Source organism: Oncorhynchus keta, chromosome 6 (assembly GCF_023373465.1).
Source record: "Oncorhynchus keta strain PuntledgeMale-10-30-2019 chromosome 6, Oket_V2, whole genome shotgun sequence".
Classification (NCBI taxonomy): Eukaryota; Metazoa; Chordata; class Actinopteri; order Salmoniformes; family Salmonidae; genus Oncorhynchus; species Oncorhynchus keta.
This window is the reverse complement of record NC_068426.1, coordinates 42168251-42183751: the sequence shown is the minus strand read 5'-3', so window position 1 is coordinate 42183751 and position 15501 is coordinate 42168251. Positions and strand designations below refer to the sequence as shown.

General features: G+C 47.2%; 1 protein-coding gene across 1 annotated transcript in view; it reads right to left on the bottom strand.

The window, feature by feature from the left end:
* Positions 1-15501, bottom strand: part of LOC118385597 (rap guanine nucleotide exchange factor 1-like) — a 100039-nt gene that overhangs the window by 8635 nt on the left and 75903 nt on the right. The window contains exons 11-16 of the mRNA XM_052521649.1: positions 12749-12966; positions 6700-6867; positions 4027-4188; positions 3609-3692; positions 1837-1922; positions 1438-1540 (exon numbers count right to left, since the gene is read on the bottom strand). Of these exons, the coding sequence (XP_052377609.1) occupies positions 1438-1540; positions 1837-1922; positions 3609-3692; positions 4027-4188; positions 6700-6867; positions 12749-12966 (821 nt within the window). The remainder of the gene's footprint in view (positions 1-1437; positions 1541-1836; positions 1923-3608; positions 3693-4026; positions 4189-6699; positions 6868-12748; positions 12967-15501) is intronic.

The window sequence follows — 15501 nt, the reverse complement described above, 5'->3', positions numbered from 1 at the left end:
GGCTGGCATACGCAGGACACAGGCTGATCACACAAGCTGACAGATCCCCAACAAAAATACCCTTGTTTACTGCTACAGCTGTCCTTTGTTGTTTAATCAGACCTCCCTTCTCTTATCCCCTTTCCTCCCTCCCACCCTTTTCTCCCACCCTCCCTCTCTCCTAACCTTCCTCCCTCCCCTCCCTCCCTCCCCCCTCCCACCATTTCCTCCCCCCTCCCACCCTTTCCTCCCAACCTTCCTCCCACCCTCCCAACCTTTCTTCCCACCCTCCCTCCCTCCCACCCACCCTCCCAACCTTTCCCACCTCCCACCCTTTCCTCCCTCCCTCCAACCCACCCTTTCCTCCCTCCCTCCCACCCTTTCCTCCCACCCACCCTTTCCTCCCTCCCTCCCCCACCCACCCTTTCCTCCCTCCCACCCACCCTTTCCTTCCACCCTCCCAACCTTTCCTCCCTCCCTCCCTCCCTTTCCCCACCCTCCCAACCTTTATTCCCTCCCTCCCATCCACCCTTTCCTCCATCCCTCCCACCCTCCCAACCTTTCCTCCCTCCCTCCCACCCACCCTTTCCTCCCTCCCTCCCACCCACCCTTTCCTCCCTCCCACCCACCCTTTCCTCCCTCCCTCCCACCCTTTTACAGCTGTCCTTTGTTGTTTAATCAGACCTCCCTTCTCTTATCCCCTTTCCTCCCTCCCACCCTCCCTCCCTCCCTCTCCTCCCTCCCACCCTTTCCTTCCTCCCACCCTTTCCTTCCCTCCCACCCTCCCTCCCCTCCCTCCCAACCTTTCCTCCCACCCACCCTTTCCTCCCTCCCTCCCTCCCACCCTTTCCTCCCTCCCTTTCCTCCCTCCCACCCTTTCCTCCCTCCCTTCCACCCTTTCCTTCCTTCACCCTTTCTTCCTCCCTCCCTTTCCTCCCTCCCTCCCTCCCACCCTTTCCTCCCTCCCTCCCTCCCTCCCTTACCCCCTCCCTCTTGCTATTGCTACATCTGACCTTGCAGAGTGGGGACCACCATTTCACACAAATCACACACACACACACAGACTCTCCTGCCTGTCAGACTGCACCAAACAGAAAAAAGGAAAATACATTTTAATGGAGAAACGTGCCCTGCAGTTCCTGAGAATTTCTTCTAGAGGTCAGTAGTGGACTGAGAGTTTTCTTATGTGTAGTCTTTTGTTTCAGCGTCTCACTAACATTATGTATCATGAATACCTGGGGCCACGCATTCTTAAAAGGCTTAAAACGGATGACGAACTAGTCTTGAATAAAAGTGTCCGCTATAAATGGACTATATTATATTGTTATTATGAATAGAATCCCATTGAAGGAAAGCGCAGTAGCCAAAGACAACCACATACTTTTCTCTATACGATGCTTAGCCAATAGACATTGGTGGTAATACTGTTAGTGCCGTAGTGAATGAGGGATACGTTACCTCTTGTTTTAGTGTAATCCTGGACATGATCTCTTTGTGGTCAATGAGAGAGAGCTCATCCACTTCCTCGTCACAAGGCGCAGAGTCTGTTGACTTCTGCCTCCTAGACAGACAGACAGACGCGCCATTAGATCAGTGTACCTGGATTTATATACATAGAAATAGAATGACTACCTATAATAGAATAGTCACCCATGAAAAATGTTCCATTCAAATTGATGAATGGACTTTGTCTCAACTAATAATTCTCTCTATGCTTACATATAGAATTGGTCATTAATCAGTATCCATTTAATTCAATTGGCGTTTAATCTTCTAGGATTACCAGATCAAGTAATGACGTAACGGCTGAATGGGGAGAGTGTTTATGCAATGTAACCCTAGTGGTAACCCCGTTACCTGTCCTTGTCCAGAGCCGCCTTGCTATTGGAGGAGGGCATCTGTGGAGAGGGGTCTTCAAGGACTTCGTCAGCAGAGTTGGGCTCCTGTTGGGGAAGAGTAAGCTCTGTCAAGGTAGGATGAGGAGCAGGACACATAGAACACCAACACATCATGGTCCTTCTGTAGCTCAGTTGGTAGAGCATGGCGCTTGTAACGCCAGGGTAGTGGGTTCGAATCCCGGGACCACCCATACGTAGAATGTATGCACACATGACTGTAAGTCGCTTTGGATAAAAGCGTCTGCTAAATGGCATATATTATTTATTATTATATTCATAAAGTAACCGTTGGCACAGGTAGAAGACATTAACCACTGATACAGAATCAGATCTTTGATCATCCCCCTAATGGTTACTGTTAGGATTGTGGGTAGAATGATTTGATCCTAGATCTGTGGTGAGGACATAAACTCAGCAAAAAAAGGAAACGTCCTCTCGCTGTCAACTGCGTTTATCTTCAGCAAACTCAACATGTGTAAATATTTGTGTGAACATAACAAGATTCAACAACTGAGACATAAACTGAACAAGTTCCACAGACATGTGACTAACAGAAGTGGAATAATGTGTCCCTGAACATAGGGGGGTCAAAATCAAAAGTAACAGTCAGTATCTGCTGTGGCCACCAGCTGTATTAAGTACTGCAGTGCATCTCCTCCTCATGGACTGCACCAGATTTGCCAGTTCTTGCTGTGAGATGTTACCCCACTCTTCCACCAAGGCACCGGCAAGTTCCCGGACATTTCTGGGGGGGAATGGCCCTAGCCCTCACCCTCCGATCCAACAGGTACCAGACGTGCTCAATGGGATTGAGATCTGGGCTATTCGCTTGCCATGGCAGAACACTGACATTCATGTCCTGCAGGAAATCACACACAGAATGTGCAGTATGTCTAGTGGCATTGTCATGCTGGAGGGTCATGTCAGGATGAGCCTGCAGGAAGGGTACCACATGAGGGAGGAGGATGTCTTCCCTGTAACGCACAGCGTTGAGATTGCCTGCAATGACATCAAGCTCAGTCCGATGATGCTGTGACACACCGCCTCAGACCACGACAGACCCTCCATCTCCAAATCGATCCTGCTGCAGAGTACAGGCCTCAATGTAACGCTCATTCCTTCGACGATAAACGCGAATCCGACCATCACCCCTGGTGAGACAAAACAGCGACTCGTCAGTGAAGAGCACTTTTTGCCTGTCCTGTCTGGTCCAGCGACGGTGGGTTTGTGCCCATAGGCGACATTGTTGCCGGTGATGTCTGGTGAGGACCTGCCTTACAACAGGCCTACAAGCCCTCAGTCCAGCCTCTCTCAGCCTATTGCGGACAGTCTGAGCACTGATGGAGGGATTGTGTGTTTCTGGTGTAACTCAGGTAGTCGTTGTTGCCATCCTCGTTCACGCAGATGAGCAGGGACCCTGGGCACATTTCTTTTGGCGCTTTTCAGAGTCAGTAGAAAGGCCTCTTTAGTGTCCTAAGTTTTCATAACTGTGACCTTAATTGCCTACCGCCTGTAAGCTGTTAGTGTCTTAATGACTGTTCCACAGGTGCATGTTCATTAATTGTTAATGGTTCATTGAACAAGCAATGGGAAACAGTGTTTAAACCCTTTACAATGAAGATCTGTGAAGGTATTTGGATTTTTACGAATTATCTTTGAAAGACAGGGTCCTGAAAAAAGGGTCCGTTTCTTTTACTGCTGAGTCTCTGATCTAGGTTGAGTGTTACTTACTCTGAGGCAGAGTGGCAGCTCCCCGTTGGCCTGGCTGGATGAGTACAGGTTGACATACTCACCCTCGCCACCCTCGTCCACACTCTACGTGAAGAGAAGAGGGACGACCATGGAATTAAACAGAACACATTTTATCTCTATGGGGACAGCAAGCTCAGAGGTAAGATGAGGCACGGAGAAGCACTTCCACTCAACTACATTGTGTTGTATGGTTTCTACTGGACGTAACTGTCAATAAGTGGCCACCAGGTGGCACTGGTGATTAGTGTTTAGTCTGTACAGTATTTCAGTAACATTTGTGTCTGTTACACATGATAGTGAATAGGAGAATAGAGTCACAAGGTAGGGTAATAAAATAGCCTAAATATAAGGTCTGGGAGTTAGATTTGTCTGTCTGTCTGCATGCCTGCAAGCTCACCACTGTCGAGGTGTGGAGGAGAGAGTCAGTAAGAAGAGAAGTGGTCTCAGAGGAAGGAAGACAGACGGCCACAGAGCCCAATAGGTCGGCCAGGGAACAGTCGGGCCCATCCCCGCTGCCAGCCAATAGGGTGGCATTGGCCAAGGCGACCTGGTCCGAGCTCTGCGATTGGTGGAGAGTAGGAAGGGAAACCAGGAAGAAGGAGAAAAGAACAAGGTAAAGACAGCAGATAGGATCAGGTCAAAGCTGAAAAGGAAGTGAAGTTGAAAGTCTCCAGCACCTCCTAAGCTCCTACTAACTAATGTAATTCTACATACTATAACAATAAATGGAATGATATCAACCTTACTATGCCTTTCACATAGCCAAGAACACACCTGAACATACAACACACCTAAAGCAATTATTTCACCATAAACACCACCAGATAAAGGTATATTTACAATGCACAAATGTGTGTCTGAGAATGTGTGTGTTTGTGTGTCTGAGAATGTGTGTGTTTGTGTGTCTGAGAATGTGTGTGTTTGTGTGTCTGAGATTGTGTGTGTTTGTGTGTCTGAGATTGTGTGTGTTTGTGTGTCTGAGATTGTGTGTGTTTGTGTGTCTGAGATTGTGTGTGTTTGTGTGTCTGAGATTGTGTGTGTTTGTGTGTCTGAGAATGTGTGTGTTTGTGTGTCTGAGAATGTGTGTGTTTGTGTGTCTGAGATTGTGTGTGTTTGTGTGTCTGAGATTGTGTGTTCGTGTGTCTGAGATTGTGTGTGTGTTCGTGTGTCTGAGAATGTGTGTGTTCGTGTGTCTGAGATTGTGTGTGTGTTCGTGTGTCTGAGAATGTGTGTGTTCGTGTGTCTGAGATTGTGTGTGTGTTCGTGTGTCTGAGATTGTGTGTGTTCGTGTGTCTGAGATTGTGTGTGTAAAACGTTGTGCATATCAACCCCCGTCATGTTCCTGCATACATACCAGCACACACAGAGCAGCCAGCACATAGATCACTGATAAACACCACACACACACTGGCATGCATGCTCCCCCCACACACACTAAACCTACAGCACCTAGGGTATGCAAAAGAGGAGGGAGAACGAACTATGATGTTTCCACTGAAAACTTAAGGACAGCTTATTTTCTTTCCATCCAACAAATGTTCTCCATACTATTCTCCACAAACGTACAACCATATATACTTGACAACACAGGTCTGCGCGCACACACAGACAGACAGACACAGAAAGAGACACAGACAGACCGAGACAGACAGACAGAGACAGACACACAGACAGACCGAGACAGACACACAGACAGACCGAGACACACAGACAGACAGACCGAGACACACAGACAGACAGACCGAGACACACAGACAGACAGACCGAGACACACAGACAGACAGACCGAGACACACAGACAGACAGACCGAGACACACAGACAGACAGACCGAGACACACAGACAGACAGACCGAGACACACAGACAGACAGACCGAGACACAGACAGACAGACCGAGACACAGACAGACAGACCGACCGAAACACAGACAGACAGACACAGACACAGACACAGAGACAGACACAGAGACAGACACAGAGACAGACACAGAGACAGACACAGAGACAGACACAGACACAGACAGAGCGTAGAATAATAATTTTCCACTGAAATTACATTGTTCACAATAAATCAATTCCTTTAAATGACTCCCATCTCCATGACATCGCCTCAAAACATCATGCCCCGAGGACTTGAGGAATGTGAACATTCCACTGGCAAACACACAGGCTGGGGGGGAGGCAAGATATGTGTATCAGAGAGAGGAGGGAGATGCTGTGATGTTGAAATTAAACTAGAAATAATGTTGGATTTGATTTAAGGGGCAGAAGAGGGTAGAGCAGGAAGGAGAAAGGGGTAGAGTAGGAGGTGGTAGAAGAATGAGAGAGGACGAAGAGGAGAAAGAAGAGAAGGACAGGAGGAGGAATCTGTTTTACATCAGGCCAGGTCCAAATGTCATGCATTCCTCTAGATTCCACAGGAAGATACACACCACTTCCCCCCCCCCCCGCCGACCTCCTCAGTGTGCCCCTCACACCCAGGGGTCACACGGGGTCAGGCCACACCCTAAGACCAACATTATTCGATAGGAGGCGGATGGAGGTTTGAGGTTATGAGATGGAAAACCGTGTCAAGTGTTAACTCGATCATGTGCTCAGCTACAGACCACAACCTCAATCACCACCAGGTTTCTATCTGCTATAGAGGTCCCTGCTTTGTAAGATTGTAATTTGGGACTCCTCTTTGACTCCACTTGTTCCACATAACCACTTCTGTGCCGGTTGTTTTCAGGAAAAATTAAAAATAAACATCAGAAATGCATTACTTTGCATCTTATGATGCTAAACCGAAGTATTACAACACACGTCAATACACACACACACACACACCATGTGTGCGACGATAGCACACCGCTATCGCCATCAATGTCGGAACCATGCCAGAGACAAACAACAAAACACAGGGACCATGTGCCATTCAGGACAATCAGAACCACACCACGTGGATCCAGGGAAATCATACAGGCAGTACCACACAACACACAAGATCACAGCACCAAACGGAACCAGAACACACAGCACACGGGAGGCCCAGCCTTTGGGCCACCGGGGGCCAATCAGGTAGACTCACCATGGGCGTGGTCAGCGAGGAGTGTCCACTAAGGTAGGAGGAGCTAGAGACCGATAGGCTGAGCCCCAGGCCAGAGCCCACCTCCTCTGCTGCCGCCACCAATGAAGGGTGGAGGTGGCACGGCAGAGAGGAGGATGAGGAAGAAGAGGGGGAGGAAGAGTGGGAGGCCTGAGGAAGAGAGAACGAATGAAAAGAAAGAGGGGATAGACAAATAAGAAGAGAGGGGCAGTGGGAATAGAGGGAGAAAAATAAGAATTAAAGAGAAGATGAGAGAAAGGTAGAAGACACAGAGAAAATAAAGACAGAACTTTATCACACTAAGAAGAGAAAGCAGTGTAAGATCAAATCCCGTTTCAGAATCAGAGCGATGAGAAAGAAGAAGGAACCCCCACACTGCCCTTGATCGTATCACTGCTCTCTAATAAGCTTTACGTATCGGCCTCACAGCCTTCGCCAGAGCTATAAAAGACAGAGTTAAAGAGAGTTAAGTTGATAGCATTAGTACAAAATGAAGTCTTGCAGAAACGTCTACCACAGAAGAAGAAACACACAGAAGACTCCTTGTTGCGGACACTGAACATTAAGCCAGCCACAGGGTCAGGAAAGGTCATTGCTAAGCGTCATATAATAATAATAATATATGCCATTTAGCAGACGCTTTTATCCAAAGCGACTTACAGTCATGTGTGCAAACATTCTACGTATGGGTGGTCCCGGGAATCGAACCCACTACCCTGGCGTTACAAGCGCCATGCTCTACCAACTGAGCTACAGAAGGACCATCTCTAGGGGTTGGGACACCCCAAAAGAGCCGAGACCTGTTTGGCTCAAACAGTGTTTGGATCTGACCATCTTAAACCAGACGTCTCTCTCTCTGAACTGTGTTGCTTCAAAGAAACCAGGCCAAACTACACACACCTCGAAACAGGAGAAATGTGATTTTCGCTTTCTCTCTTTCTCTCTTTCTCTCTTTCTCTCTTTCTCTCTTTCTCTCTTTCTCTCTTTCTCTCTTGCCATCTTATTATCCGACTGGCAGACCATCTAAATTGCTTTAATTTTCTCAAAGCCGTGTAAAGTCAAGAGTTTTTAAAGCCTGTAACATGTTGGCTTATTGGAAGGCAGGAGGAGGACGAGGAGATACAAACAGGCTTATCCTACCCAGGTCACACACTCTTCAAGCCCCCTACACCACCAGCCCAGATTACCAGGAGAGACGGAGGAGGAGGAACGAGGAGAGAAATACAGTTGGACTGTACAGTACAGTAAAGTGTACAACAGAAATCCTCAAACTAAAAGGCTGGTGGTTTGCAGAAGGAGAACAGCGGACCAGAGCTTTATTACTCTGTCGCTCAGTGGTAGGTTATGTATAGTATTGTACTGTAGTGAGGTCTGCAGCGTGAAATCCAGGCATGGAATTGGAATACATACACAAATCTCCCACAGACATCCCATGCATGGTTTACATAAGTCTACTCCAGCAGACGATTTTCATTTGGGTTTCTAGTTGTGGATAAATCTGGCACTAAGCGCAATATCCACTCAAGGGTGCAGAATCCATTGCACCCTTACTGGCTCGCAGTCAATAGCCCATGAGTCCATTGAGCAGTCCAGTAGCCATCTAGTTTCTACCCATGTGTAGTCTTTAGTAAAATGGCTGACAAACCACATGACACCAGTGTGTAGAATCTAACCTCTTTTATACCTCAACCCACAGCCAAGTTGAACCAATCTCCATTAACCTGAAGAAGGTTGGGCCAATCAAATCTATCTGACCACCCCCTGACATCCTTAGCCCCTCTCCCCGGGTTCCCACCTCCATTGACTGATTGACCGACCGGACTGTCAATCAGACAGACGTCTCAACTAACCCAGGGCAACCAGGACTAAGATAAAATGACTGGATTTGATAGAGAGAATGATTTTGAGAAAGGCAAGTCTCAACTTGTCTGGTAGGGGTTACCACCGACATACACCACTTAGAACGAGAAAGAGAGAGACTAGGCAGACTGAAGAAGACTGGGGGTAGATGGAGAGAGAAAGAGAGAGACTAGGCAGACTGAAGAGGACTGGGGGTAGATGGAGAGAGAGAACGAGAGAGACTAGGCAGACTGAAGAGGACTGGGGGTAGATGGAGAGCGAGAACGAGAGAGACTAGGCAGACTGAAGAGGACTGGGGGTAGATGGAGAGAGAGAACGAGAGAGACTAGGCAGACTGAAGAGGACTGGGGGTAGATGGAGAGACAAAGAGAGAGACTAGGCAGACTGAAGAGGACTGGGGGTAGATGGAGAGAGAAAGAGAGAGACTAGGCAGACTGAAGAGGACTGGGGGTAGATGGAGAGAGAAAGAGAGAGACTAGGCAGACTGAAGAGGACTGGGGGTAGATGGAGAGAGAAAGAGAGAGACTAGGCAGACTGAAGAGGACTGGGGGTAGATGGAGAGAGAAAGAGAGAGACTAGGCAGACTGAAGAGGACTGGGGGTAGATGGAGAGAGAAAATGAGACTAGGCAGACTGAAGAGGACTGGGGGTAGATGGAGAGAGAAAATGAGACTAGGCAGACTGAAGAGGACTGGGGGTAGATGGAGAGAGAAAACGAGAGACTAGGCAGACTGAAGAGGACTGGGGGTAGATGGAGAGAGAAAACGAGAGACTAGGCAGACTGAAGAGGACTGGGGGTAGATGGAGAGAGAAAACGAGAGACTAGGCAGACTGAAGAGGACTGGGGGTAGATGGAGAGAGAAAGAGAGAGACTAGGCAGACTGAAGAGGACTGGGGGTAGATGGAGAGAGAAAGAGAGAGACTAGGCAGACGGAAGAGGACTGGGGGTAGATGGAGAGAGAAAACGAGAGACTAGGCAGACTGAAGAGGACTGGAGGTAGATGGAGAGAGAAAGAGAGAGACTAGGCAGACTGAAGAGGACTGGGGGTAGATGGAGAGAGAAAGAGAGAGACTAGGCAGACTGAAGAGGACTGGGGGTAGATGGAGAGAGAAAGAGAGAGACTAGGCAGACTGAAGAGGACTGGGGGTAGATGGAGAGAGAAAACGAGAGACTAGGCAGACTGAAGAGGACTGGGGGTAGATGGAGAGAGAAAGAGAGAGACTAGGCAGACTGAAGAGGACTGGGGGTAGATGGAGAGAGAAAGAGAGACTAGGCAGACTGAAGAGGACTGGGGGTAGATGGAGAGAGAAAGAGAGAGACTAGGCAGACTGAAGAGGACTGGGGGTAGATGGAGAGAGAAAGAGAGAGACTAGGCAGACTGAAGAGGACTGGGGGTAGATGGAGAGAGAAAACGAGAGACTAGGCAGACTGAAGAGGACTGGGGGTAGATGGAGAGAGAAAGAGAGAGACTAGGCAGACTGAAGAGGACTGGGGGTAGATGGAGAGAGAAAGAGAGAGACTAGGCAGACTGAAGAGGACTGGGGGTAGATGGAGAGAGAAAACGAGAGACTAGGCAGACTGAAGAGGACTGGAGGTAGATGGAGAGAGAAAGAGAGAGACTAGGCAGACTGAAGAGGACTGGGGGTAGATGGAGAGAGAAAGAGAGAGACTAGGCAGACTGAAGAGGACTGGGGGTAAATGGAGAGCGAAAGAGAGAGACTAGGCAGACTGAAGAGGACTGGGGGTAGATGGAGAGAGAAAGAGAGAGACTAGGCAGACTGAAGAGGACTGGGGGTAGATGGAGAGAGAAAACGAGAGACTAGGCAGACTGAAGAGGACTGGGGGTAGATGGAGAGAGAAAGAGAGAGACTAGGCAGACTGAAGAGGACTGGGGGTAGATGGAGAGAGAAAGAGAGAGACTAGGCAGACTGAAGAGGACTGGGGGTAGATGGAGAGAGAAAGAGAGAGACTAGGCAGACTGAAGAGGACTGGGGGTAGATGGAGAGAGAAAGAGAGAGACTAGGCAGACTGAAGAGGACTGGGGGTAGATGGAGAGAGAAAACGAGAGACTAGGCAGACTGAAGAGGACTGGGGGTAGATGGAGAGAGAAAGAGAGAGACTAGGCAGACTGAAGAGGACTGGGGGTAGATGGAGAGAGAAAGAGAGAGACTAGGCAGACTGAAGAGGACTGGGGGTAGATGGAGAGAGAAAACAGAGACTAGGCAGACTGAAGAGGACTGGGGGTAGATGGAGAGAGAAAGAGAGAGACTAGGCAGACTGAAGAGGACTGGGGGTAGATGGAGAGAGAAAGAGAGAGACTAGGCAGACTGAAGAGGACTGGGGGTAGATGGAGAGAGAAAGAGAGAGACTAGGCAGACTGAAGAGGACTGGGGGTAGATGGAGAGAGAAAGAGAGAGACTAGGCAGACTGAAGAGGACTGGGGGTAGATGGAGAGAGAAAACGAGAGACTAGGCAGACTGAAGAGGACTGGGGGTAGATGGAGAGAGAAAGAGAGAGACTAGGCAGACTGAAGAGGACTGGGGGTAGATGGAGAGAGAAAGAGAGAGACTAGGCAGACTGAAGAGGACTGGGGGTAGATGGAGAGAGAAAACGAGAGACTAGGCAGACTGAAGAGGACTGGGGGTAGATGGAGAGAGAAAGAGAGAGACTAGGCAGACTGAAGAGGACTGGGGGTAAATGGAGAGAGAGAAAGAGAGAGACTAGGCAGACTGAAGAGGACTGGGGGTAGATGGAGAGAGAAAGAGAGAGACTAGGCAGACTGAAGAGGACTGGGGGTAGATGGAGAGAGAAAGAGAGAGACTAGGCAGACTGAAGAGGACTGGGGGTAGATGGAGAGAGAGAACGAGAGACTGATCTGAACAGAAGAGGGGAGAGATAAAGAGAACACTGATGAGGAATGGATTCCTGGAAGCAGGAAGCAGCTCTGGAATTACTGTCCTTCCCAGCCAACAAGCCAACAACCACTACACTAGCACAAGTTACCTCAGAGTTCTTCTTCTGGGTCGTGTTCATCAGGCCTCAAGCTGATGAACAAGGACTGAAACAGGAGAGGGACTACCTAGAATTGTCCAATAAGAAATGCTCTATTTAATTTAACTGTTATATGTTGCGTGCCCTCATGAACACAACCCTGCTTCACATTCACCTCCATAGGGGGTCGTTTTGTTTAATTAGTTGTACGGGTTAGGGTTGGTATACACCGTACAACTAGAGGCTTACTTGCAGGTTCCTTCTCAGTGATGCAACAACAATAAGAAATAAAACGTAAGAATATGAACATTAAAAGTAAATGGCTCAAGTAGAATAGAAAACATTTTGGCTTAACTATAACACAGGAAGGCACCATTTGTAGTCTAACATTTACATGTTTTGGGGTAGGGGGATTTAGGGGCAAGTGTTAAAATAGTTTATAGTTCACACATGTTCCACACCACTGGTTGCCAATGACATAGAGACATGGGTCAACTGTCCTCTGGGGTGTTATACAGCATATGACCACCGTGGGAATCGGACCTCTCACCTTTGACCTCCAGGCATATAACTACTGTTGTGATCTCCACGACCTCACTGTTTCCCCCACAGGGGGCTTTAAACTGTCACCTTTTACATTTTCTCATTTAATTGTTGATTTAAAACTTAAGTTAAAAGTGTTAAATCACCAAACCTTAAAACTCCTACAAGTAAAATCTGTCATCGTTTATTCAGCACTCAACCATGACTGCAAATCAAATCAAATGTTATTTGTCACATACACATGGTTAGCAGATGTTAATGCGAGTGTAGCGAAATGCTTGTGCTTCTAGTTCCGACAATGCAGTGATAACCAACAAGTAATCTAACTAACAATTCCAAAACTACTGTCTTATACACAGTGTAAGGGGATAAGGAATATGTACATAAGGATATGGATGGATGTCGACCTGGAAAGGAGACCTTACACAAGAAACCTTTGGATCCAAATTCTCCACGCTTTCCCAGTGTGCACTTGCTCGCTCCACCGTCATAACCACATCATAACCAGTGCATCGATCTCTACGGAGGATTGTGAAATTCCACTGGTGAGGTCTGAGGCGGGGGTGGTCAGTAAGGGTGAAATAATGTGTGATTGCGTGGTGAGGACTTGAGGAGGAACACACACACAGACACTCACCAGCTGCCTCTGCTTGGGGGGCAAGGCGGGAGGCGGGAAGAGGGGTACGGGCAAGGGCTCGTGGACCGAGTCGGTGCTGCTGAAGGAGTCATTGAGGCCGCAGACATCCTGGAAGCGCTTGTTCCTCTGCTCGTAGATGCTCTCGCTCTGCGGCGTCTGGTAGAACACGGAGGGCTGGGGCTCCGAGTAGTCCTCCACAAACTGCATGTACGCCAGGACTGGGGGGCACCGCGAGACATTAAAAGTTATTTCAAGTTAAATGTTAATATGCACACTACCATGCATCAATCATAGGTGATGCAGGGAATTATAACTGCAAGATTTAGCGTAATCATAGACACGATAACTCCCTTAAACACAATATTAGCTCTGCATGTTCCTAAGATAGGAGTGAGGTCATGTAATGTTAAAAGAGGTCAGTTTGACAAGAAATGGCATAGCTTGACAGGAAGTGGCATCATAGGTCAACAGTCCCGAGTGGATCAGTTGGTAGAGCATGTAGCTTGCAACGCCAGGCTTGTGGGCAATGTTCCCTCAAACATGTTTTTGGCACTGAGCAAATTTCAGGTTTGCTGAGCGCAAAAACCATCAAAAACCATGGAGAAAATGCCTCCCATAACATTTTAACATGGACATATCTGTTCTATCATTCAGCCTACAGTAAGCAGCCAATGTGTGGTGTTCAATGTAGGTCTACAGTCCATGAGACCTTTGGAAAAAAACATGTCGGGCTTGACATTAACCCGTTTATCCACTTCACCTTCAGACAAGGAGGTGACTGAACATGTTATTGTGTTGTTTGATGCAAGAAAACATTTAGCAAAATAAAATGCATTATTATTATTCCCATACCATTATTACAGAGAATCAGATAAATTATGCTGCCCTCTGCCTATTGGCCACTTAACTTATTCAAGCCCGTCTCACAATGCAACACTGTCCCTTTAAGGCAAAAAATAAGCTCTTTACCTGATTCACTTTTCATATACGTCTAGAAATGTACACATATCTATAACTGGACTAATAACTCACTAACTAGCAAAGGATATGAACAAAATGCACACTTGGCTTCATGCAGCTTTCGCTTTGACCTCAATCTAAGCTAATCTACTCACGACCGCTCATGCTGTTAACACAGTCCAGTTCAAAGTAAATGGCAGAGATCCAATAGTCTATTTGCATATAGGCTTACTGCAGCTCTGATTTTTATACCACACCGGTCTGTGTAGAGTATGGGCTGAGTAGAGCATGTCAATGCAATAGAAATCCTACTCCGATGCATTTGGCCTGCAACAAAATCTCTTGCACAGTCAGTTTTGTTTCGGTATGTTGCATTGAAAGTGACTAATATTGCGTTGATTTGATCACAATACCCACAGTAAAGGGAAACGTTGATGGTGTTAACAGGGAAAACTCTAGAACAGTGGTCACCAACCTTTCGTGGGTTAAGATCACTTGGGAGTCAAAATGCAAACAGAGATCTACCGCTCAGATTTCTTTTTTTTACACGACTTAAAAATGTAAACCTATGCAACATTAACCAACTAAAAACAGCAATGAGGTTTGTGCAGTGAGCTATAGGCCCACCGCACATTGGCTTTGCTTGAATTCCCCTGCCGATGCATTCTTGTTCGGGGACATAAAAAAAAAAAAGATTTCAAAATTTGACGCATATGATCATATATGATCGCACTGGTAATTGATCTGTTGTGAATTGATCTACTTGTGAAGCACAGCTGAGTGAGCATACATTTAAAGAATTTGCTTTTTATTTTATTAGGATGACGGTGCCTGCATCGAAATGGTCCGTCTCAGAGGAGGGAGAGAGCAGCAGACTGAGGGTCCACCTCTCAACATGCCTCCGCTATACCTTACCAATAAGGGACAGAGTCTTCCAGATGATGGCAAAACTAGAGTCGCACCGCATTATTTATGCCTCATGCTCAAATTCATGTTGTTACTCCAATGAACTGAGAAAGTGAAATATTCCTCAATATTAAAAAAGACCCCGGCCGCTAATCAAATCACATTTATTTATATAGCCCTTCTTACATCAGCTGATATCTCAAAGTGCTGTACAGAAACCCAGCCTAAAACCCCAGCCATTAGATACACTTTCCTACTCCTTCATTACTGCTGCAGTGCTTGTTGTAGCGCTGAGTGGAAATAGGAAGAATACGCATTTTATGGCTTTAGAACTGTCAACACTTTTCTGAGTAACAACTTCAACATGAACTCAGTCATAAAAACAGCATATTTTTGCTGTATTCATTGACAGTCTCTCTCCAGCCATGGTTTTAAACGTTTGGAAATCTCAAGAGTATCAACTTTGCTGTAGCTTTCTTTGATGCCTGCTACATTACTGCAGACATGGTCATCTAAGCCATCTGATTGGCCAGCGGTAGGCCTATAGCGCAGTTGATTTGTACTCTGGGCACGCTAGGAAGGCGGGCCGTTCGCCTACCTGGAGTGCAGGGCAGCTGAATCGGGTGCATCTACCGTTGTTTACAGAAATGTTTTGCGATCGACTAGGAATGCCTTGGAGATCGACCAGTCGACCCGTTGGTGACCACTGCTCCAGAAAGTTGAGGGAAGTTAAATCTCGTGCTTCTCTCTGTGGGCTTTTTTAAAATTTTTATTTATTTTATTTATGAAGGGCTACTGCGCCCACGCAGCTTAGAGGGAACATTGGTTGTGGGTTCGATTTCCGCTCTGGAGCGGCCACTAAATGACAAAAATGTAAATATAAAAAA